The sequence below is a fragment of the Cyprinus carpio genome, chromosome A11, assembly GCF_018340385.1.
Source record: "Cyprinus carpio isolate SPL01 chromosome A11, ASM1834038v1, whole genome shotgun sequence".
NCBI lineage: Eukaryota > Metazoa > Chordata > Actinopteri > Cypriniformes > Cyprinidae > Cyprinus > Cyprinus carpio.
This window is the reverse complement of record NC_056582.1, coordinates 25,851,198-25,879,081: the sequence shown is the minus strand read 5'-3', so window position 1 is coordinate 25,879,081 and position 27,884 is coordinate 25,851,198. Positions and strand designations below refer to the sequence as shown.

The following is a 27,884-nucleotide window of genomic DNA, read 5'->3' as shown; positions in this document are numbered from 1 at the left end:
AGAGGTGCCAAAAAAACCTTTTAATACAAGAAGCCAAAAATCAAAACATATTATATTAAAATCTGTTACATTTATAACATTTGTAAATAATAATAAAAAAAAGATTTTGAAATGTTTAAATGATTTTTAATCAGTTTCATTTATATTGTTTTTTACATTTCAATGCAAAAATAAAACTTTTGATAAATACATAAAAAAAATATTTACAATTTGATTTAAAAATGTGACTAATTTTTTTTTTTGTTTTAGTTATAAAAAATTCATTTAATATATTTAAATAAAATATAGTTGGATATAATGCAACGTTTAATTTTTTTGCCCACGGCCCTCAATCCGGTTTGATTTTTGGCTCTTCATTTTAAAGGTTTGTTCTCTGTCTGAATCTCTTCGTGCTTCGACTCGATCACAGAGTTTTTCTGAGATCCTGGCCGTGATTCAACAATCAGATGACAAATAAAGCCTGAATCTGATCTGAGATCAGCTCAGAACATCACACACACACATACACACACTCACACACATACACTCCCTCACACACACTCACTCACACAAAAACACACACTCACTCACTCACACATACACACACACACACACACACACACACACATACACTCCCTCACACACACTCACTCACACAAAAACATACACTCCCTCACACACACTCACGCACACAAAAACATACACTCCCTCACACACACTCACTCACACAAAAACATACACTCCCTCACACACACTCACTCACACAAAAAACATACACTCCCTCACACACACTCACTCACACAAAAACATACACTCCCTCACACACACTCACTCACACAAAAACATACACTCCCTCACACACACTCACTCACACAAAACATACACTCCCTCACACACACTCACTCACACAAAAACATACACTCCCTCACACACACTCACGCACACAAAAACATACACTCCCTCACACACACTCACTCACACAAAAACATACACTCCCTCACACAAAAACATACACTCCCTCACACACACTCACTCACACAAAAACATACACTCCCTCACACACACTCACGCACACAAAAACACACACTCACTCACTCACACATACACACACACACACACACACACATACACTTCCTCACGCACACTCACTCACACAAAAACATTGACTCACACACACAAACACACTCACTCACTCCCTCACACACACACACACGCACTCACACACACACACACACACACACACACACACAAACACACACACAGTCATGAGATGTGCTTTAGTTCAGATGGAGACTCACTGCTGTGTGTGTGTGTGTGTGTGTGTGTGTGTGTGTGTGTGTGTGTGTGCAGGTGGAGGTGAATCCGTCGCTGGATATGGCCGAGTCTGATTTCCAGAATAACGTGATGCGCTGCCGCTGCCGCTACGACGGAGCACGTGTCTATCTGTACGGCTGCCACAACGGTGAGACACACACACACACACACACACACACACACACACACACACACACTTCAGACACAAGCGTCTGCAGCTCCAGATCCACACGACAATCTGAAAACTACTTTAAAGCTTGAGTGCAGTTTACAAGAAAATACTTTCTTTCTAAGGCATCTACTACAAACCTGTTCTGTTTGCACAAAAAAAAAAAAAAATTAAAAATTAAATAATAGAAACAGTAAATAGGCCTACATGAAAATTTCAAAACATTTTCACATTTTTTAACAATAATTTTTAATAATAAAAATAAATAATTAATATATATATATGTGTGTGTGTTAAAAGAGAGAAAAAAAAAACTTATTGGAGTATGTTTTACAAGGATTTATTTCTAGGATACCTATTTTATATTGCTGGCCAGTATTATAAATATATACTATTTGCAAAATAAAATAAAATTTTTAAATGTTTGGTGCTTTTGACACCTGTGGTAAAACATTTACTTTTTGCAATAAATTAAATAATGCATACAATTAAAATAAAAAAAAATATAATTCATAAAACAAGTTAAAAGAAAATACATTTTTAGTCTGTCTACTTCAGAATTTCATGTTTAATTCAATGTTACTTGCTGTTTCTTAGTTATTTGTAAAACTTGCTAGAAATTTCTACTTTAAATATTTCCTTTCAGATTTTTTTTATTATTATTTTAATAAATTTCAAAGAAAAAGATTTAATTCAGTGTTATGTGCCGTCTCTGTGGTGTTTTCTCGCAGTCCCTGAGATGTTTTCTGTCTGTTTTAGGAGACGCTTACAGCGCAGAGGCAGAGGACCTGTTTGAACACCAGCGTCAGATCTCAAACAACTTCCTCTGATGAAGCGACGCTCGTTTCTCTGATCGCGTCGCAACCCTCGCTGGGCGGAGTCTGCGTGATTGACGGGCAGGGGGTGGGGCTAGTGTGATGATTGACAGTTGGGCCAGTATTCATGAAGCAGAAGATCAGAAGAACTTGCTGAGTTTGAGATGTCTCCAAGATTCATCTTCATCACTCAGTCCAGACTCACAGGAAAACACGTTATAGCACAGAATAAACACTAATACTGAAAATCAGTCATGAAATTGGAACATTGTTTTTGTTTTTTTTAGTAATTTTCTTTCAAAAGGTGTTATTGTAGTTAACATATGATTTTTATTTAAATTTTAATTTTTTATGTTAGTTTGGTCTGTTGGAGAGTAAACATATTTATTGTTTTTCATGTTAAAATCTGTAGATCAGCGCTTCTCAACCAGCGACTCAAAAGTGCTTCAATCAATTAAATATATTTATCTTTTTTAATTTTTTTTAAAATGGTATTAAACTAGTTGAACTCTCAATTAAAAAAAAAAAAAAATTTATCATACTTTCTAACTTTAAAGTTCTTTTTTTTTTCACAAAAAAACTATTTGAAATCGTTTGCCCCCTTCAATACATTTTCTTTTATCAAAGAAGTAGTTTTTGAAACTTTTGGAATCACAAAATTAATTTTTGATTAAATATTTTGATACCTCAGTTTCTGTTAATGAAAAGGCCTCTGTCATAGTTATTGTTGAGTGCTGGATGAAGGGGGCTTTAAGTCAGAAAGGTTGAGAAGCTCGTCTGCAGCTGTTTTCATCAAACACACGATCCTGACTTTTCTAATGATTCTGATGTTTATTTCTCTGGCCACCGGTGCTGATTTTAGTGGCTCATTTAGTCTTGAATATTATTATACTTTATTATAATTATTACTGGCTCAGACGGAGCAGCAGAATCTGTGTAAGAAATGTTTGATCTCTCTGTGAAGAGAAACGGTTTTACAGATTGTGCTTCAATACTTGAAAAATAAACGTCTCGAGTCAAACATAAGAACTCTGAGCTGTCATACTGTACGAACCCAGAGAGTCATGATAACAAGAAAGAATGACTTACGTTGACAACTATTACACTTTACATGCACACCCCAAAAAAAAAAATCACATAAAACCACATATACACAAAAATATGACCAGGCTGATGGTCTTATATTTACCTTCGTTAAACCTGATAAAACCAAGTCACAAACTCCAGTGCAACGGTCTAAAGATTAAACCAAGATACATTTACTGGAGAAACAAAATAACACGAGACATGAAGTCTTGTTAGATGAGAAACTGATCAAAATGAAGCAGTGACAGATATTTGTGCTTGTTTTAATCATAAACTTCATTTTGATCAGTTTCTCACAAAACAAGATAAATGTATCTCCTGTAAATGTCTTGATTGAAGGTTGTTCAGATATTTTTACGCGAACACAACAGAAATACTGAGTGCATGCAACATTTAATGCCACAACGTTATGAATGTAACACTTTCTGCTCTGATTTAAGACATTCGAAGTAAAAAAAAAAAAAAAAAAAAAAAAAAAAAAAAACTTTAAGACCCACAGAAACCCTGGGTTTATATCATCTCCATCCAAACATAAACTCTGCTGTTGTTCAGCTCTAAACTGATTAAAGTTCTCTGATCTCTGAATCAGTCTGTTAGCTCATAAAACACTGACACGGTCATCAAATACTCTCATGAACAAAGAAACAAATCACAAGTGAACATCCAGTGATTCATTTTAATCAACAAATTGAAAAATAAATAAAGAAATATAATTATGAATGGAAAAAGAATGAAACATTCCGGAATGATGAAGCTCAAGGCAGAAGACATGAATGAAGATGGAATAAAACTAAACGCGCGCGTATGTATGTCTGTGTGCACTAGTATTTATACAGAAGTGTTTCTGAGTGAGTGAGTGAGTGTATTGCATGAGTTTGTGTGCACGTGTGTGTGTGTGTGTGTGTGTGTGCGCGCACAAGTATGTTTGTGTGCACCTGTGTGTGTGTGTGTGTGTGTGTGTGTTGCACGAGTATGTTTGTGTGCACCTGTGTGTGTGTGTTGCACGAGTATGTTTGTGTGCACCTGTGTGTGTGTGTGTGTGTGTGTGTGTGTGTGTGTGTGTGTGTGCGCGCGCGTTCACAAGTATGTTTGTGTGCACCTGTGTGTGTGTGTGTGTGTGTGCGCGCGTTCACAAGTATGTTTGTGTGCACCTGTGTGTGTGTGTGTGTTGCACAAGTATGTTTGTGTGCACGAGTATGTTTGTGTGCACCTGTGTGTGTGTGTGTGTTGCACAAGTATGTTTGTGTGCACGTGTGTGTGTGTGTGTGTGTGTGTGTGTGTGTGTGTGTACAAGTATGTTTGTGTGCACGTGTGTGTGTGTGTGTGTGTGTGTGTGTGTGTGTGTGTGTGTGTGTGTGTGTGCACAAGTATGTTTGTGTGCACGTGTGTGTGTTGCACAAATGTGGGTGAGTTGCATGAGTATGTGTATGTGCACGTGAGTGTGTGTGTGTGTGTGTGCGCGTGTGTGTGTTTCTCTCCAGCATGGACACGGATCACAGCATCATTCCTGCAGATGGAGTTGAATCGGTGTTTTCTCTGCTAGAGGAAGTGTGTGGAAGCGAGTCACACGTTTATCTCACATCACGCTCTACAGTGAGCAGCTTAAAATCCCTCGTCTGTACAGGAAACACAGTCTGGATGGAATGATGAAGCACAGGAAGTTCGTCTGTACAGCAGAGAGACAGTTCAGCGTTCTCAACTAGGTCCTCTAGTGGATGGTGACCCGCTCAGAGTCACGTGACCCGCGCTCGGAGCGTCCGGCGGAGGACAGAGACGTCAGCGAGTCCGAACGCTTCTCCATGAACACAGATGAGACGGACAGAAGAAAGGACATGAGAGAGGACACCTGGTGAAAGAGCCCGTGAAACCCCAGAATCCTCGGCGGTAACGTGAGGCTAGTTCCTCTTCTTGACGTTGTTGTTCGAGGACAGTCTCTGTCTCGGCATCACGGCGCTCCGCGTCACTTTGCTCCGCGCGACCTCGAACAGTTTGGAAAAGACCTGAAACCAGAGACGCGTGTTAGTATCGCATGCACACTCGTGATGACATGAAGAGGTCAGAGGTCACGCTCACCTTACGCGGCGTCCTCTGTGAGCATGAAGTGAGAAGAGAGCGAGACGTTACAGACACACAGAACAGCTTTTCAGAGCGACACGTTTGTCTGTCATCATTTCTCTCATGTCATCAACACAAAAGATGTTGTTTTAAAGAATTAAAGAACCACACAGTTATTGGTCCCCATTGACTTCCACAGCAGCGAAAAATACTGTGTAAGTCAGTGAAGAAAATTAAATCTGCATTCAATATACAGGACTCAACGAGATTCTTCAGTATGAGAGAAAGAAAATCTACAGTATGAAGGTATAATATTGGAGCCGCGACCCTAAATCATCATCAGTGAACTGGTCTAATTTTAGGGATCTACACGATGGCCAATTACAAATCTACACCGTTCAGCTCAGAAATAAATACATGAATTCATAAAAGAAACAATAACTGTGAGAACAATTTAAAAACATTTTGTGCTTTTGATGTCTGCCTTAGTTTACTGGTGCCTCAAAATAAAATAAATATTAAAAATAAATATAAATACAAATAAATAAATACAAGTAAAATATATAATATAATAGAAAAAATAATAACTACATACAAAATTAAAAACATTTAATGCTTATGACACCTGCAAAATAAAAAAAGCAATATAATAAAAAGAATTAATAAAATATGCAATATAATAGAAGCAATAATAACAGCATAAAAACGTTTAGTTCTTTTGACACCTGTCTTAGAAACAGGTGGAAAAATTTCAAAAATAAATAAATATACTTATTAAAAATAAAGGTTTATTAATGTTTAGTAGTAGTAGTAGTATTGTTGTTACATCGAGTCTTAATACTGCTAAATAGTAATATATTTCTGACACAGTTTCTTCACGTTAAACCAAACTTTTATTTTGACGTGTTGCCGTGAAGAACTTGCAGCTGCTGTGTGTGTGATATGAGAGTAGTTTTCTCAAATTAAATGGTGAAATGTTAATGAAATGACTCTCAGAGCAGCTGTCGTGATTTAAAAAAAAAAAACGATTAATCGAAGTCTATTGTTTTGCCCAGCTCTAATACTGAATCTGACTAAATCATGAAATGCAGAAAGGTCATGAGATATGTTTCCAGACGCAGACACGCACCTGCTCCCACAGGGTTTCCGCCAGCCGGTCGATGAAGCAGCCCAGCTCTCTGAACTCCCCGGAGTATTTGACATAGGTCCAGACGCAGAGCGAGACCAGCGCCAGGCCCATCAGCAGGTTACACAGCGCCGCCGCAGGGCTCAGACCCACGAAGCCCGTCAGCACCGACGCCACGTACATCACGAACATCACGGCGAACAGCGTGGCCGGCGTGCGCGCCGCGAAGAAAATGTTCTTTCCGTGGTTGTGTTTGAGGAAGCTGGCGTAGGCCTCGTCGATCTCCTGCTCCAGCTGCTCCTGATAGCGGCCGCAGAACTCCTCGCCGCCCATCTTCTTCACGCCGCGGAACTGACGCACGCAGCTCTGCTTCAGCTCCTCGTGACTGCGCTCCAGATCCACCGGAGACATGTAGGGCCTGTCTCCACCGCACACCTGCAGACGGGAGAACACGCGTGTGTCACGGGCGGGAGGTCACGTGATCCGGCGAGCAGGTGTGAGACGTACCTGCTCCATGCTCCTGCTGTACGTGTCTTTGGCTCCTGCTACAGCGGCCAGGTTATTAGCTTCAGCCGTCGCCTGCGGCACACAAACACAGCACTCACGTCAGGATCAGCCAGCAATCCCAGAAAACCCTGTTAGAGTCAGTCTGACTCACACACCGTATTCACACTGCTTGAAATACTGCTTAAACTACGCATTTCTTCTTGATCTTTGGTGAATATTTCTCATTTAGAGTCATGCAAAGTTTCCACACACATGTGTTTTGTATACATTTTCTTGATACATCTTCAAAATATTTTCAGCAATCTTTAGTTTTTTGCATTTTTTAATTACGATTTTTTTTAAAAAACCATTTAATATTGTATGCCCTCAGGACATGTGGGAACGCTGCTTCATAAGCAAGATAACAAACAGTGAAGGAAATATCAATGAGACGGAAATATGAACAAAACTTTCAATAAAATAATATCTATAGTAATGAAAGATTTCATGGAGATCACCACAAAGCATTCTGGGATTGATCCACTCTATAAATGACGCATGAAGGACCCTAAAAAAAATGATTTATTTTTTCACAAATTACATTTTACTTTCTCTCAAATTCAATGTTTTCTGTCTCAACTGTTCTAAAATTTAAACTAAATTTACACTAAACTGTAATAAAATCTAAAAAGAATGTTTAATAAATTTAATTTAAATTCAATTTAATTTAATAAAACTCACAATATATTAATTAATTACAACTTTTATGGAAACTTTTTTTAAAATTTAATACAAATTTATAATCAAAAATGGTGGCAATCTAATGAATGCGAAACTATCAATTTCATAAATCTTTTAAAATCAAATGCAAATGTAACAATTTTCAAATTCAATGATTTTTTTTTGGCAAACAAAGTGCTGAATAATAAAGGTTTACAGTTTAAATATTTACAGCATGGACAAAAAATTGTGACCTTGTGTTATATTCCTAAAGAATAAAGTTTTTATTATTGGAGAAGTACACTCTGTTGCACAGTAGCTATATATTTCTGTCATAATTTCTTAGTTAAACTGCACAAAATCAAAGGGCCTTATGCATAGACAGACCTTAGATCGGGCCAAACTGACATTCTGTACGAGGCGTGACGATCACGTCTGTACCTGTAACATGGACTTGGGATGCGGCAGCTCTTCGCCCTGATAGATCTTCATGTAGGCCTGCGACAGAGAAACACACGGTCAATCCCAGCATGCATCTGAACGATTGAGACCAGATGGAGAAGTGTCTTACTCTGAAATACTGCAGCAGATCTCGACACGTGACTTTAGAGCCGCTGATCTCCTTCTCCATCAGATTCTCAGGAGCCAAAAGCAGCGGCAGCAGATTCACCAGCTCCCTCTTGAACTCCTCATCGATGTCTACACACACACACACACACACACACACACACCAGACGGGCGTGTACTGATTATCTTGGTTCATACGCTTATACTAATTTATATTTCAGTGGTCAATAGCACTGGCCTGCATCATATTTGCTGAAACCCAACACTTGTTTCTTATTAATTTTAAGAATGCTGATTTCAAAAATAGTGTCCGTTTAGCATGAGCATGTCACACTTTCTCACTAAATATGATGCATTTTGTAGTATTTGCACTTTCACAAGCCTTTGTGCGGTGAAGAGTCTTGTATTCTCCCGTCATCAGCAGTGACGGCGCTCTCACCTTGTAAGCGGCCGTCGAAGTGCGGGTTGGTGGCCACCTTGAGCCCAGGGTGCGGCAGCAGGAAGCAGCTGATGCTGGAGAAGCAGGAGTGGATGTGCTTCCTGACGTTCTGCAGCTCTTCATGTTGATTCTGTTTGACCTGAGAAGCATGGCATAATTCAGCTCACGTGATACGTGATAAAGAGCAGGAGAAACCAGACTCCTCCAATGTCATGTGACCCACCTGCAGCCTCTTCTCCAGGAACTTATTTCCCCCCTCCAGACCGTAAGCGTGTTCGTACGGGTAACTCCAGTCTCGGATGAGAAACATCAGCGACTGCAGACCACCACAGACACACAGCATCACTGCAGCGTCTCACACACTCTTTCAGAGACACACTCACTCACTTGCACATTCACATGCTCACACACACACTCACTCACACACGCTTGCTCACACTTGTGAACGCTCACTCACACTTGCGTACACTAACTCACGCTCAATAACACTCGTAAACACACTCATAAAACTTGCACACATTAACTCATGCTCGCTCACACTCGTGAACACACTCGCTCACTCACACTTGTGCACACGCTAACTCATGCACCCCTGCACACACTTACAAAACTCGCTTACACTCACTCATGAACATTAACTCACACTTGCGCGCACACACTAACTCCCGTTCACTCACTCGTGCACACTCGCTCACTTACTCTCCTGCACATGCTAATTTAAAACACTCACTTGTGAACACACACTTGTGCGCACAAACTAACTCACACTCACCCGTGCACACACTCACTCACACTTGCACACACACAAACTCATGCTCGCATACACTGTGCTCTCACAAACACACTTGCTCACTCACACAAACTAACTCATGCTCGCTCACATTCGTGAACACACTCGCTCACTCACACTTGTGCACACACTAACTCACGCTCACTCACTTGTGCACACACTTGCTCACTTACACTCATGCACACGCTAATTTAAAACTCAAACTCACTCGTGAACGCTAACTTGCGCTCACACACAAACTCTGACTTGCGCTCGCTTACATTGTGCACTCACAAACACACTGGCTCACACACACTAACTCTTGATCACTCACACTCGAACACACTCGCTCACTCACACTTGTGCACATGCTAACTCGTGAACACACTCACTCACACTTGCACACACACAAACTCATGCTCGCTTACATTGTGCACTCAGAAACACACTCGCTCACTCACACTTGTGCACATGCTAACTCATGCACACACAAAACTCACTCACTCGTGAACACTAACTCACACTTGTGCGTGCACACTAACTCACGCTCACTCACTCGTGCACACGCTTATTTAAAACACTCACTCGTGAACACACACTTGCGTGCACACGCTAACTCACCTGTGCACACACTCACTGGTGAAAACACTCACTCACACTTGCACACACACACAAACTCATGCTTGTTCACACTTGTGCACTCACGAACAGTTGCTCTCACACACTAATGCTCATGATCACACTCGCTCACTTACACTTGTGCAAATTAACTCAAAACACTCACACTCACTCGTGAACACACTCACTCACACTTCCACACAAACACTAACTCATGCTCACTCACACTCGTGCACACAATCTCACTCACACACACTTGCTCACTCACTAGTGAACTCACTCGCTCACTCACACACACACACACACACACACACTAACTCACGCTTGCTCACACTCGTGCACACACATACTCACATCATACCTGGAAGGGTTTCAGGTAGATCTCCTCCATGGCCAGTCGGCCGTACTCTGTGAAGAGCTGAAGAAGCAGAAGCATACATTATAATACAGAACATATTTGAACACTTGAGTCACTTCATTCTGTTTCTAATGCAGTGACATGACAACAACTCAATGGATTCATGGTACAGTGACGCACTAAGAACAGGTTTAACATGCTGATGATCTAGTGCTGATAATGTGAAGTACACCTGTAACGGCTGTTCATCATCTAATCTTTGTAGAAGTATGTAAACAGATGTGACACAGCATCAAACCACAGCAGGTCACAGTTTTCCTGCAGATAGACGCAAATTGCATTTAAGTATTTAAAGGTTTTAAAAATGACTTTTTAATTTGACAGTATCCTAAAGTTTAGCTCTCGTAAAGACACTTTTAAAAAACTTAACTTAAAACTAACTCTAACTAAATATAAAAAAATTAAATTATTAAAACAAATAAACATACAATAAATATATATTTAAAAAAAACTAATTAAAAACATGAACTAAGAAAAAAATGATTAGTATTACAGTTTTTCTCAGCTGCTTACACACATAAAACATCATAAACACACACCAAATAAAGTTTTTCTCAGCTGCTTACACACAAAATCTTTCCTTGTCACACAGTTTCTGAAAGCTGACACTCAAACAGCAGAAGCACACACCAAATCTACAAAACCACACACTAATCATCAGCAGTTGACTCAGTTTTCAATTTCATAAAACACTTTTTGCAAAACAACACACAATTCTCTATGTAAAACACAAAAATTTAACAGGAATTAGTTTTTTTTTTAAAAAATGCTTACACACAGTTTTTAAAACTATGGCTTTATTTTTCAAAACAAACACAACATGCAAAACATCACACATCTTGCAAAAGCAAACACTTCTTTGAAAAAAAAATTTAAGTCTACTTTAAAAAAATATATATTTTTGCATAGTAACTCTACACACAAACAAAATGATTAGCCACACACATGCCAAAGTACATAAATACTGTACATGCATATGCACAAATACACTGAATATACAGCATGTATGAGTGATGAATTTTACACAGTTATTCAAATGCAAATACTGAACTGACTCGAGCTGTAGAATGACAATATTGACTTGTTAGAGCTGCTTTACAGCAGAATGTGAATTTGATTCTATTGTGAAGCTGCTGTGAAATAATCTATATTGTATAAAGCACTTAAGATGACTTTATACTGAATATGCATACAACACAGACGCACATTCATTGTGTGTGTGTGTGTGTGTGTATGTGTGTGTATACACACTGAATGTGCATATAAGCCAAGTCAGAAAGTCAGGTTTATTTATAAATTACAGTGTTCCTGTGGCTCAGTGGTAGAGCATTGCGTTAGCAGCGCAAAAGTTTGTGGGTTCAATTCCCAGGGAACACACACACACTGGGAAAAAAAAAGCCTGAATGCACTGTCAGTTGCTTTGGATAAAAGCATCTGCTAAATGCATGCATAAATGTAAAATAAACCGCTTTGTACAAAATAGATACCATGTAAACAGAAATGCAAGAGGGTAAAAATAATTACTTTCAAAAAAAAAAAAAAAAAAAAAACCTGAGTTTTGATTACTAAGTGAACAAATGCTGTATAAGTGTTTTCACACAGGATCAGTAAGTTAGTTTTGCATTTAAATGGCAGTGTTCCCCAAATTAAACAAAAAAGATCATAGTTTCGAATTATGTGTGTAATGTAAAGAACTGTGTTTAGAGTTTTTCAAAAAGTTTGTTTTAGAATATCAAACTGAGTTTAAAGCCTGTAATGTGTGTGTAGTTCTGCAGACATGGTCTAAAGATTAGTCTATGAGTGAATGGTTCCACTAAATGGGCCTCAAGTGTCACTTTTAGTGTCTAAACAATTAAAAAAAATAATAATATTTTGCCAAAGGTGTTTGCAAATGTTTGCTTTTGAGATGTGTTTGTGATATTTTGAATGCAGTGCTTCATTTTGCAAAAGATGAGAAGCATTTTACATTTTGTGTGTAATTCTTGGAAAAGAGGCAAGCTTTGAAAATGTGTGCAAGCAGGTGAACAAACGGTAAAACAACTAAAATTGAAAATAACTGGACAGATAATAATCAAAGAACTACTAAAAAACATTAGGTTACCTAAATGAACAGATAACAGAAAAATAAAAAGTGATTCAAAATGTTAATAATAACTATTATACTATTTCAGTAATTGAAAAAATAATGGCATCAATCAGACGTATCATATTGGTCATTGTTATTTTTAGCAGATGATCCCTATTAAAATTATGCATTAAGAGCCACATGACAAACTTAAAACGCTAAAATAATCCACTATTCATACTGATGATCATTTCACCAGCAGCTGTGAAGAATAAATCAGTGCACCTCTATTTGATATTTTAGCATTCAGCCGTTTTTAAGTGTGGCTCAAGAGTCTGCACTGAGCAGCGCGTCTCACCTGAAGATGCTGCAGATCGTCTTCTTGAACGTTTTGGGACAAATTATAGACCTGCACATAAAAACAGGAGCATCAGGACACTGCGTGCTCTCTCAGCGCTGCACACGTGAGGCGTGTCGTACCTGCACGGAGCTGGTCATGGTGCTGAGGGCGAACAGGGTGGCGCAGTCTTTGATGGTGGACTGACTGTCAAACGCTCCCTGCGTGTCCAGGAGCAGCACGGCCACCTGCGGACACACAGACGGTCACGGGTAACCGAGCCAGAACACGCCTGAACACACGGAGCAGCTCGAGCCACAGAATGAGTGAAAATCACAACGACACTAAAGTAACGTGACCGCCTGACACAGGAAACCAACACCGGATAATGAAAATATATATATATATAGAGAGAGAGAGAGAGAAAATCATCTTTAAAGTTGTTCAAATGAAGTTCTTAGCAATGCATATTACTAATCAAAAATTAAGTTTTGATATTTTTACAGTAAGAAATTTACAAAATATCTTCATGGAACATGATCTTTACTTAATATCCTAATGATTTTTGTCATAAAAGAGAAATGTATAATTTTGACTCATACAATGTATTGTTGTCTATTGCTACAAAAACACAATGGACATGTCTCTTTTAAAGTAAAATATGTAAGTATTTTACACACAACATTAAGATAGATAAATAATATAGAGTCTGTTCTTCAGTTGGACTTACAGTCACTATTAAATGTTATAAATATGTTATTTAACAACTGCATTCAGTCCTGCTTCCTGCATCAACAGTGTGATTGAGTTTGTTTAAAAAAAGTTTTTTTCTTAAGCACCAGCCATCACTGGTTGCAGATGAAAACCAAATGTATATTTAAAAAAAAATAAAGAAAAATATAAAAAATAAGTAATTAAAATATGTAGAGAGAGAAATATATTTTTATTTTAAAAAAAGTGAAACAATAATAAAATGTATATAACAAATATAATAAGACAAATATAAAAAAATAAGAATAAAAAATTATGGAAAAAAAACTAACAAAATAAAATAAAAATAAACAAATATAAATAAATCTACAAACGAGTAAATACAAATGAGAATAAAATATAAACAAAAAATTATAAAAATAAAAACTATTAAAGCAATAAATAATTAAAAATATATACATATAAATATAAAAATAAATTAAAAAAAATTCATTTGACTGGATTACTTCACTTTCAAAAAATAAATACACACAGTTGTATATCATAAATGTGTAGAACAAACATAAATATCAAAATAAAACACACATAAAAAGATGAAATGTTGTATGTGTGTAGCTGCGTGTCATGTGACCATGTGTTGGTGGAGGGTGAAGGGGCGGAGCTTTACCCTGCTGCCGTCTGGTTTCTCCACCTCGAACACGTGGCTCCAGGCCTGGATCCCGGTGGTCTCGCGCTCACAGCCGCCCCTCCAGGTGAAGCCCGTCAGCGGCTCGTCGTTCCCTCCCAGCCACGCGTCTGAGCCCTGAGACAGACAGGCCGAACTCAATAACACTCTCAACAGAACAACAAGAGTCTTTCAGATCAGCACAGAACACCAGTGTTTCACAGTAAAGCGGCTGTGATGGATTAAAGCTGATCGGCCTTTAGCTGCTCGATGAACTCTGTGTGTGTGAGTCCTGCACTCATGAATCTGGACCAGAACACTAAATACAGAGCGTGACTGCACTCAACCACACAGATCCGCTCATTCTGTGCGACTCGTACTCTAGGGTACACTTCACGTGCATCCATGATCAGAATTATAATGCATTAATGGAAAGCATATTGTAATCTCACAAACATTTTGTGCACCATAAAAAAAAAAAATCCACATTATTCGTTGTTAAAATTACTTATAAAATCTAAATTCTTCAGAAATTGTTTTGTTTAAGAAAATATTTTATGTCTACAAACACTCTATCAAGCACACTAGTGGTCAAAAGTTTATAATAATTCAGATTTTTAAATGTTTTTAATGAAGTCTCTTCTGCTCAAGGCTACATTTATTTGATCAAAACTACAGTAAAACAGTAAAATTAAATTTAAATAAAAATTAAAAACAGTACACTACTATTCAAAAGTTTAAGTGTGATTTAAAATAATAATAAATAATTATTTTTTTCAAGGATGCATTAAATTGTGTAAAAGTGTCAGTAAAGTAGAGCTGTGCAATTAATCGAAATACGGTTTCTGTTTTGGCCTCCAACAATTATGAAAATACAATAATCGAGATAAAAAGATTATTCCGCCCCTCTCTATCAGTGTGCTTTCACTTCTCCATAAAAGCACAATTTCACGTGCAATTCAGTAAAATCATGTAACGTGACGTGCTTGATTTATTAAAGTTGATTAGATTCATTCATAGATTTATTCAACAATTTGTGCTGCATCTCGAGAAGATTTGTGTGTAGAGTCATGCGCTCAGAGACGGAACAGAAAACGCTCAAATACACACAAAAATGTCAAAATGCAGCACTTGGTGATTATTCACGTAAACCCTTGTCGGTCATATAATATTATATATATGAAGCAAATCATCATATTAGAATGATTTCTGAAGATCATGTGACACTGAAGACTGGAGTAATGATGCTGAAAATACAGCTGCACATCACAGAAATACATTACACTTTAACAGAGATTCACACAGAAAACAGCTGTTTTAAATATGAATACTATTTCACATTTTTCCTGTATTTTCGATCAGGTAAGCGCAGCTGTGTGGTGTTTGTGCTGACCTGGCTGTACATGTATCGGAGCATGAAGTCCAGCAGGAAGGACTTGCCCTTGCGGAAGGCTCCGGCCACAGACAGCACCACCACGTGGAGATCCCTCACTCGCTCCTGCAGCAGGATCCGCTCCAGCGCCTCCTCGTCCAGACTGAACTCGTGCTTCTCCTCGTCTGCGATGACGATCTGCACGGGTCCAGACGCCTCCAGCAGCATCTCCCGCCGGACATCCCCCGCCCCAGAACCCCCTGAGACAGAGACACAGTGATCACAAAAACAGCTCGGGTCCGCTGATTAACCCTTTCCTAACCAGACGGTCAGTAACACTGGTGTGAAAGGTTGCAACCCGGTGGACAACAGGTTAAACTGGTTCGGTTCAGAGTGTAATATAAACAAGGATTTCAGTGTGTGAACAGAAGCGGATGATTATTGTATTTACACCGGTGAAACTACTATACTATACTATACTATAGTACGAGTGCCATAAGTGCTCAGTCACCGGATCACTGAGTTTGTCCTCAAAACAGAGCAAGAACACTGTGACCCACATCTGCCCGTCTAAAGTTACCCACAAACCCACACGACAGGCACAAACCAGCCCAAACCAGTTTAACCTCAAAAACAGACTCTGACACAGAAAACACAGCAGTGTTCATGATCTCTGCTCACACACCAGACAACAGATGACACCAGACGAGCGTCACATCATCAGCAGCAGCACAGATACATCACTAAAGACACACGCTAGTGAGCAACAAACCCTCAGAGCACAGGAAAGTGTTGAGAGAGCAAACATTCCCCGCATCAGCAGCAGATATGAGCCAGTGTGAGCGTTCACAGCTCAGCCGCAGAACTACAGTTACCCAGAATCCTCCTCCAGCGGAGAACAGCAGCGTCAGGAGAACTAACTCTAGCTATACTAGTCTAACCATACTATACAGAACACAGGAGTGGAGATCACTCTGATCAGACCACACACACACACACACACACACACACACACACACACACACACACACAGAAGAAGAAGACTGTCTCCGAGACGTCCTCCAGAGCTGTGAGAAGTGTTTGGCTCTTGTGTAAAAATGCTGTAAATGAGGATGCTGTCAAATATAATGTCATAAATAGATTTTCTGTATCAATTATCTTCTATGAACTGAATGAAATCATCATTTGGTGGAGCATGCTCTGTGTTTAGAGCAGGTTTTGTCCTCGGGGTCCCTCTGTATCTTCGCAGGAGGTCTCTCGAAGCACGTGAGCAGAGTTTCTCTGTATCTTCGCAGGAGGTCTCTCGAAGCGTCTCGGAGACACAGTTGTTCTGGATTGAGTCTGTCTCAGTTTGTTCTGTTTCTTCATGTGACTCCAGACAGACTGATGATGATCAGATCACATCTCTGATCTCATCACAAACACCTCACTGCAGTATTAACATTAATGACCAAATCAATGATTGTAGATGTGAACTGATATTTCCTTCTGACACACTACAGCACAAGATAGAAATAACTGACTTAAACCAGTTTAGCTGCTGAAGATACTAGTGTTATTATTTTGGCCACCACTGTGTGTGTGTGTGTGAGTGTGAGAGAGAGAGAGAGAGAGAGAGAGAGAGAGAGAGAGAGAGAGAGATATGCACGTGCACGCGCGCACACACACAACAGATTACCGGATAATAATTCAGCCACATGTGACTGTAATTTACTTAATAACTAACATATGATCAAGAGAAACCATTATACAACCTTCCCACAACACTCCGGAAACACAACACCATCTCATCACAGCAGCAGCTCAAACCAGTAACACACACACACACACACACACACACTCTCATACACTCATACACTCATACACACACACACACACACACACTCTCTCTCTCTCTCTCTCTCTCTCTCTCTCACACACACACTCAAACACTCTCATACACACACACATACACACATATACACACACACACACACACACACACACACACACACACACTCTCTCACTCTCACACACACACACACACACACACATACTGTACTGTACTGTACAACACACACACACACACACACACACACACACACACACACACACACACACACACACACACATACACACATACACACTGAAATCAGAAATCATCCGCAGCATCAGTCCTCACGTGATCTTTCTGAATTCACTGATTCAGCGGCGCTTTGATCTCTTTCGGCGCGATGTTAAAACTGACGTTCAGTGAGGTTTGTTTCATTCCGATGCTGTGTGAATTAATTATATTATTATTCATTTTACCGCAGCGTGATCGCTGGCCTGCTCGCGCCTCCCGCTAAACGGACAGAACGCGCCGCCCGCGCCGCGCAGTTAACCGTGCCGCGCCGGTGTGGACGCGCTCCGATCGCGCCGTTTCCCGCCGTGTTTACCTTCGTGACAGCGGCTGCCGGTGCAGTTCTGTCCGGTGTGATTCCGGTGCTTTAAGCTGCTCTCCTCCGCCATCTTGACCCCCGTTCAAAATAATCGCACGCGCGGCGCCTGACGTCACGAGCGACGCGACACGCCTCCTACGCGCTCCTTTATCGCGGCCGCGCGCCGAGCAGCGCGTTCATATGTGCGTGTGCGCGCATATACATCAGTTCATCATAGACTAGAGCAGACGTCTTCAACCCTGCTCCTGGGGACCCTCTGTCCTGCAAAGTTTATTTCCAACCTGCTTCAGCACACCTGCCTGTGTACTTTCAAGCAATCTTGAGAACTTTGATTAGCTGCTTCAGGTGTTTTTGATTAGGGTTGTAGCTAAACTCTGCAGGACAGTGGGTCCCCAGGAACAGGGCTGAAGACCTCTGGACTAGAGTACTGAAGAGCACTGATGAAGAGCAATGATGAAGAGTACTGATGAAGAGCACTGACGAAGAGCACTGACGAAGGGTACTGATGAAGAGCACTGATGAAGAGTACTGATGATGAAGAGCACTGATGAAGAGCACTGATGATGAAGAGTACTGATGATGAAGAGCACTGATGAAGAGCACTGATGAAGAGTACTGATGATGAAGAGCACTGATGAAGAGTACTGATGATGAAGTGCACTGATGAAGAGCACTGATGAAGAGTACTGATGATGAAGAGCACTGATGAAGAGCATTGACGAAGAGTACTGATGATGAAGAGCACTGATGAAGAGTACTGACGAAGAGCACTGATGAAGAGTACTGATGATGAAGAGCACTGATGAAGAGTACTGACGAAGAGCACTGATGAAGAGCACTGATAAAGATCACTGATGAAGAGTACTGATGATGAAGAGCACTGATGAAGAGCACTGATGAAGAGTACTGATGATGAAGAGCACTGATGAAGAGCACTGATGAAGAGTACTGATGATGAAGAGCACTGATGAAGAGCACTGATGAAGAGTACTGATGATGAAGAGCACTGATGAAGAGTACTGACGAAGAGCACTGATGAAGAGTACTGATGATGAAGAGCACTGATGAAGAGTACTGACGAAGAGCACTGATGAAGAGCACTGATAAAGATCACTGATGAAGAGTACTGATGATGAAGAGCACTGATGAAGAGCACTGATGAAGAGCACTGATGATGAAGAGCACTGATGAAGAGCACTGACGAAGAGCACTGACGAAGAGCACTGATGAAGAGTACTGATGATGAAGAGCACTGATGAAGAGTACTGACGAAGAGCACTGATGAAGAGCACTGATGAAGAGTACTGATGATGAAGAGCACTGATGAAGAGCACTGATGAAGAGTACTGATGATGAAGAGCACTGATGAAGAGTACTGACGAAGAGCACTGATGAAGAGCACTGATGAAGAGTACTGATGATGAAGAGCACTGATGAAGAGCACTGACGAAGAGTACTGACGAAGAGCACTGATGAAGGTGAATTAATGATGAGAATAATTCATGAGGGCGAAATAATGAGCTGCTAATGCTCGACACATTCCTCGCGTGTGTGTGTGAGAGAAAGTGTGTTAGTGTGTGTGTGTGTGTGTGTGTGTGTGTGTGTGTGTGTGTGTGTGTGTGTGTGTGTGATATAAGAGTGAGAGAGAGAGTGGTGTGAGTGTGTGAGAGAGATAAATATAGAGAGTGTGTGTGTGTGTGTGTGTGTGTGTGTGTGTGAGAGTGTTATTTGAGGTGAGAGAGAGGAGTGTTAGTGTGTGAGTGTGTGTGTGTGTGTGTGTGTGAGTGAGAGAGAGAGTGTGTTAGTGTGTGTGTGTGTGTGTGTGTGTGTGTGTGAGAGATAGAGAGAGTTTTGTAGTGTGTGTGTGTGTGTGTATAAAAAAAAAAAGAAAACAGTGTGTTAGTGTGTGTGTGTGTGTGTGTGAGAGAGAGAGAGAGTGTGTTAGTGTGGTGTGTGTGTGTGTGTGAGAGAGAGAGAGAGAGAGTGTGTGTGTGTGTGTGTGTGTGTGTGTGTGTGAGAGAGAGAGAGAGAGTGTGTTAGTGTGTGTGTGACTCACTGCGCGTAAGAGCAGGGCCGGCGCTCCGCACACGCACATCACGCACTGCGCGTAGGGCACCAAGTGCTTGGGGGGGCACCAAAAAATCTGGGTCGTGAAAAAATCATCACAATAGGCTACTAGTATAAATAACAAATAAAATATTTCTAAAAGCATGTTAATATACAAAAGCAATACAGGCCTAGACCAAATTAGTCGAGAAAAGGTGAATCTCTGTGCCAGTCTCCCTCTGGTGCCCCCCCCCCTTCCCTACCTCCCAGTGGTCTGTTCGATTATGCCTCAATCACTGTCAAATTTGGCAGACACCGACCTCAGACATGGCCTCAAAAAGGCACCAAGAGTCGGGGGCGGAAAAAAGAAAAAAGAAGAGACAGCAGGATGATGCTCGCGCGTCGCTTGCAGGTAAGACAATGTTTTAAATAAAAATGTTAGTTTTGTAGCCCTTGCGTGTAGTATGCATGTCCAGGGGCATCGGCGCGTCCGCGTCGCTAGTAGTGGCAAAAGATCCGGGGCTTTTAGCCCTGCATGTTGAGTCTTTTATTTTAACGGGGTCCGGGGAAAACTTGGGCTGTTAAAGATGCAGTTTGTTTGAGAAGGAAAGAAAGGCCAATCGTTGTCTCCTCATCGTCATATTTGAATGACAAATAAAGCTAATTTTCCCCGTACGTTACAGATGTGTCACGTGTGCATATAGCAATTAATGCAGAACGTTCCCCTATTGTAATTTCCTTCGCTTCAATACAATGTCTATCTGCCTCAGTCTGAACTTTACAAAAAACCCTGCAACTGAACGTGATGTGATTTTGCCAAATTAGACCGCTTAGATAAAGATTTTTCGTTGTTGTACTATGGCATGCGGTCATTTCCAAGAGGTTCGGCCAAGGGCGACATCTGTTGGTGAAACTGCAATTAGTAAAAAAAACCCCACAATCTCAGTGTTTGTATATTTTCATATTCACAGAGTTGTCAAATTATTAGGGCTGGGAAAAGATTAATCTCGATTAATCGCATCCAAAATAAAAGTTTGTGTCTACATGATATATGTGTGTGTGTACTGTGTTTAACTGCATGGTTATTTGCAGTTTAAAATGTGCACTTTAAAATTCATACTTCATAAAATTCATACACTTATACTGTTATTTGCACTAAACTTTTTTTGCACTTTTAACTTTCTGTGTTTACATTGTTCAGTTCCAATTATTCATTTGCAGCAGTTATTTTGGGAAGTAAAGAGAACCTAACTAAGAAATTCTGAATGGTAGTTATTTCTTTGGTTGGTGGGTGGGTGTGGTGGTTGGTTGGGTTTTGGGGAGGGGGGGGGGCACCGCCAAGCATTTGTGCTTAGGGCACCCAAATGGCTAGGTGTGTGTTGTGTGTGTGAGTGAGAGAGAGAGTGTGTTAGTGTGTGTGTGTGTGTGTGTGTGAGAGAGAGAGAGAGAGAGATTAGTGTGTGTGTGTGTGTGAGAGAGAGAGAGAGAGAGAGTGTGTGTGTGTGAGAGAGAGAGAAAGAGTGTGTGAGTGAGTGTGTGTGTGTGTGTGTGTGTGTGTGTGTTCAGGACACTCAGCGGTGGTTCAGGATATGAGGATCTCCACAGGTCATCTGGATCAGGAGGAGTCTGGCTTTATTTCTCCTCTCTCTCTCTCTACACACATTAATAAACAATACTTAGTCCTAAATGTAAGATTTATGTATTGCATATCATAACAGGTCAAACTTCTGCACTTATATAAAATAATATCCATATATCCAATTTTTTTAAATGCATTTTTTCAGATAGTTTAGAATCAGCATAAATCTGTGGAGTTCATTCAGTTAGAACCTAAATGGTTAAAATGTGGCAACGTGGAATAAGCAATATTTAAAATGTGTAATATTGAAACAAATTGCTTTATTGATGATAAATATACAGTATAAAACTCATTATTAGTCCTGATATTTGACCTGATTCATTCATGTGACGCACATTATTATGTTTCAGATATTTTGAGGAGCAGGGGCTCAAGTGCAAAACAGGGCACTTCTCATTTATTACAAAAAATATTCAAAAAAAAAAGTTAAATATATTATGGGTGTGTGATATTGATTACAATGGATAATGAATAATGGATGACAGATAATGTCCTGGAAAATCATTATGAGGAAGAAAAAGGGCAGGTGTTAAGTTTATTAGTTTCTGTTAAAATAGTGTATTCCGAAAGGATAGACAGTTTCTACGTAATTCAAATACATAAATCTTAAGTTCTGTGACGGTCGATCAGTCACACTTTCCCTTCTAATATCATTCATATAGAGATTATAGAGCCACATCACTGCACAGATAACAGAAACATGTTCTGACAATGTTTCACTTACGTTCCCGTTAAGTTATGAAAAATTATATTTGAATACTCTCTGAACGTTCAAAATGTTAAAAGTTTAAAAAATATTCCATTTGATCGTTTTACAAAGATGAGGAAAAATTTAAAATTTGAATGATCTCTGAATGTTTGGAACAAGTAGCAACATAAAATAAAAAATATTAGAGAGGAAGTCTTTGTGTTCACGGGTGTCAGGTGTCACAATCAGACCCTCGCTTCATGTTCCAGACGTTTCTTCAGGTCTCTCCACCACTGCTTCACTGCATGAAGGACATGAGAAGGAGCTGCTGCTGCTGAGTGTGTTTCAGATGCTTCTCTGTGTGTGAGTGCAGTGAATGAATCAGAGATTCTGACACACGTGGAGCCAGTGCTGCGTCCTGATTGGTCGGTTTCTGTCACTGCTGACCTCATCAGTCTGTGTTTGTGTCTCTCTTCATCCTGATTCCTCCTCTGACCCACTTCATCCTGCAGCGAGCTCACACACTCACTCACTCACACACACACTCACACTCACACACACACACACACACACACACACACACACACACACACACACACACACACACACTCACTCACTCACTCACTCACTCACACACACACACACACACACACTCACTCACACTCACACTCACACACACACCACACACACACACACACACTCACTCACTCACACACACACTCACACTCACACACACACACACACACACACACACACACACACACACACACTCACTCACTCACTCACTCACTCACTCACACACACACACACACACACACACACTCACACTCACACTCACACACACACACACACACACACACACACACACACACACACTCACACTCACACTCACACTCACACACACACACTCCCTCACTCTCTCGCTCTCTCTCACACACACACACACTCTGTCTCTCTCTCACACACACACACACACAGTCATCCCGCTGTAGTGTCGGGGTGGTGTGTCCTCATGTGTGATGAATGACAGACAGTCATGTGACCTGCAGATGTTTAATGGCAGCTCATGCTCACAGTGAACCGCTGATGTGTTGATGAGTCAGTTACACACATGAAGCTCGTCACGTTCCTCTCGCTGCAGCCGCTGAAGAACCCAGACACACACCAGAGCACCAGCACCAGCTCCGACACCATACACCTGAGGACAGTGTACCTCCACAGACAAACCAAACATTCACTGATGAAGGGATCACAGGCTTCAGTATGATGAAGATGAAGATGATGAAGACACTCGTTTACATTTCTAAGAAATAAATGATTAGGTGAATAACAGACTTCATCATGAACCCCACTGAAACGCTGCATGTCAGTGCGTCCGGTTTCAATATAAACGGAAATATTTAAAATAAAGATGTAAATGTGTAAAATTTGTTGAATTATTTGTTTATTGCCCTTTGTTAATTTTAGATACAGCTCCTTCATATTATTTACACATTTGAAAATATGATTTTATTCGGTGATGTTTTTTGACAGCTGAGTGAAGAGAAAACACTGACTGCGTTCAGCTCAAACTCAACACTCTCAACAGATCTGAAGCATTCTGCAGGTCTTATGAAGATGTCCTTCACTCTTCCACAAATTAAGGCCTGAAAACAGTTTTAAATTGGAGCAGAACGTCTTCATAATTCATATTAGTTCATAAAGTCATGGCATTAAATGCTGCATACACACTTCAATAAAAGTGCTGTATTTTTGTCTAGTTTTAAACTTTTTTAAATCAGATGCATTTACTGGAGGTGCACAATGAAGATATGAAGAGTTTATGATCAAAACAAGAACAAATATCTGCCAACGAGGAATGAAAACTTTCCTTTGAATGAAGTTGATTTCTCTATTCTTCTTTTAATCATAAACTCACTTGATTTTGATTCTCAGCTTCTCAGAAAACAAGACTTCTTATCTGAAGTAATGTTTCTCCAGTAAATGTGTCTTGATTTAAGAAAACTTGAAAACAAGACAGAAATACTGAGGAAGAACAGCAGATCAATAACAGTTATTTCCATTTTCTAGTTAAAGTTATTTTTGGTCAAATCAATTAAAAAGTACTAGAGATCAAACTCTTGCTAAAACAACACTTTTTATTTTTTGCTCTCTAGACAGTTACAGACCATTCTAATGAACTGTGTTCCTTCTAAAAAGGTTTCACACTGCAAAAAATGATTAGTATTTTTGTCTGGTTTTCTAGTATAAATATCTACAAATTCTGGAGTAAAGATGCATTGTCTTGTTTTCTGAAAATAGTATCCACATTTTGTTAGTTTTTGTTTAAAACTATCTGCCAATGGGGGTAGAAAAATAATCTTAATTCAAAGGCTAAACAAGATTATTTTTCTTGCCCCATTGGCAGATATTTTTACTTGTTTTACAGTTTTTTCAGCTGCTCACACACACAATCTTTACTTGTCACAGTTTCTGAAAGCTGACACTCAAAAAGCAGAAGCACACACCAAATCTACAAAACCAGACACTAATCATCAGCCTTTGACTCAGTTTTCAATTTCATAAAAAACACTTTTTGCAAAACAATTCTCTCTGTAACACACACACATCTAACAGGAATTAATATTATGGTAAAGGTGTTTGCAAATGTTTTCTTTTGAGATGTGTTTGTGATATTTTGAACGCAGCGCTTCGTTTTGACAGAGATGAGAGGCTTTTTACATTCTGTGTGCAGTTCTTGGATTTGTGTGTAAAGTTTGGAAAAAAGGAGGCAGAGTTTTTAAAATGTGTGCAAGCTGTTGACAAAATCTGGATATTTTTTTCAGAAAACAAGACATAATATCTTAAGTCATATTACTTGTCAAGTAAACGCATCTTAATTCCAGAATTTGTAGACATTTATTCTAGAGAATCATTTTTTTGCAGTGAAGCCTGAAACTGAGCTTCATCAAACCTGCAGAGAGTGTTAGTGGATCCTAAATCTGCGCTTCATGTTACAGTACTGAACTAACGCTGCAGACCCAGTCAACTACAAACTAACTAGCAGTCTTTAATCGGCTGATCGTGTGATGTGTGTCTGGATCAGGGCTGCAGTCACATTCACTCATCAACCAAACCCAGAACTACCGGTCATGTGACCAGTTAAGCGGTTAACCAGTGAACCCGCTGCTGTACACATAAATAATAAAGTGTTCGGTCCTTCAGTTTCTCCAGTTCAGATGATGATGGTCATCAAACACCAGTGTCCTTCATCACCTCTTCTGGAGTGACATCATCATATTCTACATCCAGACTGTGTGTGTGTGTGTGTGTGTGTCAGTTTCCTGGTTTGAACAAATTAACAGATGAAAAACTAAAGAGGACTAAAACCGAAGGAGAGTCAGGTCTGAGAGGATGATGAAGATGATGAAGATGTGGTGTCAGTCGCTCCGGCTCAGAGGTGTGAGGAGGTGGAGAAGCACAGCTTCAGTGTGTACGGGTTCGAACCGTCTGAAAAACAACAAAACAAACACTCAGCTTCAGCTCATCTGCTCTCGGTCTACAGCTGCACTCAAACCTTTAAAGGATCTGCTAAATGTTCATTATTTAAGAGAGGGATCGTACAAAACACAACTGAGGAACTCATGTGCAACTCTTCCAAAAGCCTCAGATGTTCACTGATGCTCCAGAAGGAAACACGACGCATCGAGAGCGGGGGGTGAAAACTTTTGAACAGAATGATGACGTGCACATTTCTCTTAGTTTGTCTTCAGGGAATCGTGTAAACTTCACCCGGAGCTTCTGAAGGGCAGTGCCAGATGAAAAAATATGATATTTAAACAAACCAAGAAAAAAATGATGTCATTATAATTCTGTTCAAAAACTGGACGCATTGAGAGCAGGGGGTGAAAACTTTTGAACAGAATGACGATGTGTAAATTTTTCATATTTTGTCTTCTGGGAAACATCACCTGGATCACCGGAGCTTCTGAAGGGCAGGACGACATGAAAAATACATGACATTTAATAAAACTAAGAAAAAAATCCCCATGATCACCATCCTGTTCAAAAGTTTTCAACCCCCGGCTCTCAATGTTTTTCTGGAGCATAAGCGAACCCTTTTTCTTACACAAATCATAATTTGGTAGACCTTGCCCTATAATTATGAATGAAATAAAGGTCCCTGCTGAAAAAAACAATAGACACCATCACAAAATCTGTAATGGTTTTACTGGTTATAATGGGACTTGGTTGGTTTTACTGGAAACTGTAATGCACCCTGTGGGTCTCTACTGGTTATTGGTTAACTTCTATTGGTGGCTTGTTAAAAGCAATAAATCCTAATGAACCATGTCCCAAAACACACTACAGAAACCCATTTTAATGGTTTTAATGGTTAAAAGTTGGTGGTTTGTAATGGTATTTGTAGTGGAAACCATTAGGATATTCAGTGATGGTGACAGTTAAATTCAGTTTCACACAGAATAAAATACAGCTGAGATTGATTCATAATGGTATTATTGTATTCTGTATTATTAATGTAACGATATATTTTAATATACACTAAATATCTGTCTTTCTAATGAGATCTTTCCTGTGCTCATATCTGATGGTGTGGTGGTTGGCTCACTGGGGATCCGGATCTGATAGTGGTTGAGGACGGTCAGAACCTCCACGGCGTGGGTCTTACTGTCGAACTCCAGCAGGCCGGAGATGGTCTTTGAGCTGGCTGCAGATCCAAACACACACACGTCACATCATCTCAGCCTCAGCACAGACGTTTCTACATTTCAGCAGAACTCAGACTCACGTTTGGCGTCAAACACTTTGTATTTGATGAATCCTGGGACATCGTGTTCTGTGCATAACTGAAAGAACAGAGGAGCGTGAGTGTGATTCAACAGAATCCAGCAGAGGACGCTAGTGAGACACACAACACTCATCAACACCTGCTTATGTACAGTACCCCTCTATACACAGTTATGAATGCTAAAACCTAACCCTGACAGGGAGAAAAAGCTTTATTTACTTTATTTTTATACAATTTTTTTTTTTCTTTTCAAATGATTTTTTGTCAGATTTAACTCACTTCTGGGGACAAATTTGTTTGCAAATTTAGCAAATTAGGTGACCTGAGCCTTTCAGACAATGAGATTCAATAATATAAAATATTTAAAGATATTTGTGAAGACAGAACACTTTTAGCACCAATTACTGAAACTAATGACACACAGACTGCACTAAAACTAAAACCATAAAACATTCATTACTTGAAATAAACTAAACATCAACTGAAATAAAATAACATAAATATATAAACAATTGTTTCAGCTAGTTGCCAAGGTAACATTTCTTATTTTTATTTAGTTTAACTTGATGTACTAAATAACTAAAACTATAAA

General features: G+C 39.7%; 3 protein-coding genes across 4 annotated transcripts in view; 1 reads left to right on the top strand and 2 right to left on the bottom strand.

Annotated features, from left to right (window-relative positions):
• Nucleotides 1–3,298, top strand: part of LOC109068969 (lysyl oxidase homolog 4) — a 34,928-nt gene extending 31,630 nt beyond the window's left edge. The window contains exons 14-15 of the mRNA XM_042766927.1: nt 1,330–1,441; nt 2,222–3,298. Coding sequence (XP_042622861.1) covers nt 1,330–1,441; nt 2,222–2,292 — 183 coding nt within the window. The 3' untranslated portion in view covers nt 2,293–3,298. The remainder of the gene's footprint in view (nt 1–1,329; nt 1,442–2,221) is intronic.
• Nucleotides 3,299–4,688: 1,390 nt separating this feature from the next.
• zgc:158270 (uncharacterized protein LOC791213 homolog) lies at nt 4,689–18,694 on the bottom strand. 2 transcript variants are annotated; one of them, XM_042766934.1, is made up of 14 exons: nt 18,128–18,694; nt 15,732–15,970; nt 14,342–14,476; nt 13,107–13,211; nt 12,985–13,035; nt 10,505–10,561; nt 8,980–9,072; nt 8,757–8,895; nt 8,322–8,449; nt 8,192–8,248; nt 7,052–7,123; nt 6,548–6,979; nt 5,437–5,451; nt 4,689–5,363 (listed from the first exon to the last, which is right to left on the bottom strand). In XM_042766934.1, the coding sequence occupies exons 1-14, from the start codon at nt 18,198–18,200 to the stop codon at nt 5,259–5,261; spliced, it is 1,701 nt and encodes a 566-aa protein (XP_042622868.1). In that variant the 5' UTR covers nt 18,201–18,694; the 3' UTR covers nt 4,689–5,258. The 2 variants fall into 2 exon arrangements, with proteins under 2 accessions (XP_042622868.1, XP_042622869.1); XM_042766935.1 differs by lacking the exon at nt 5,437–5,451 and having other exon boundaries at nt 18,128–18,693.
• A 6,688-nt stretch (nt 18,695–25,382) lies between these two features.
• On the bottom strand, nt 25,383–27,453 carry LOC122146660 (heterogeneous nuclear ribonucleoprotein L-like). The gene is made up of 3 exons (XM_042766953.1): nt 27,293–27,453; nt 27,113–27,211; nt 25,383–25,992 (listed from the first exon to the last, which is right to left on the bottom strand). The coding sequence occupies exons 1-3, from the start codon at nt 27,423–27,425 to the stop codon at nt 25,937–25,939; spliced, it is 288 nt and encodes a 95-aa protein (XP_042622887.1). The 5' UTR covers nt 27,426–27,453; the 3' UTR covers nt 25,383–25,936.
• Nucleotides 27,454–27,884: the final 431 nt, after the last annotated feature.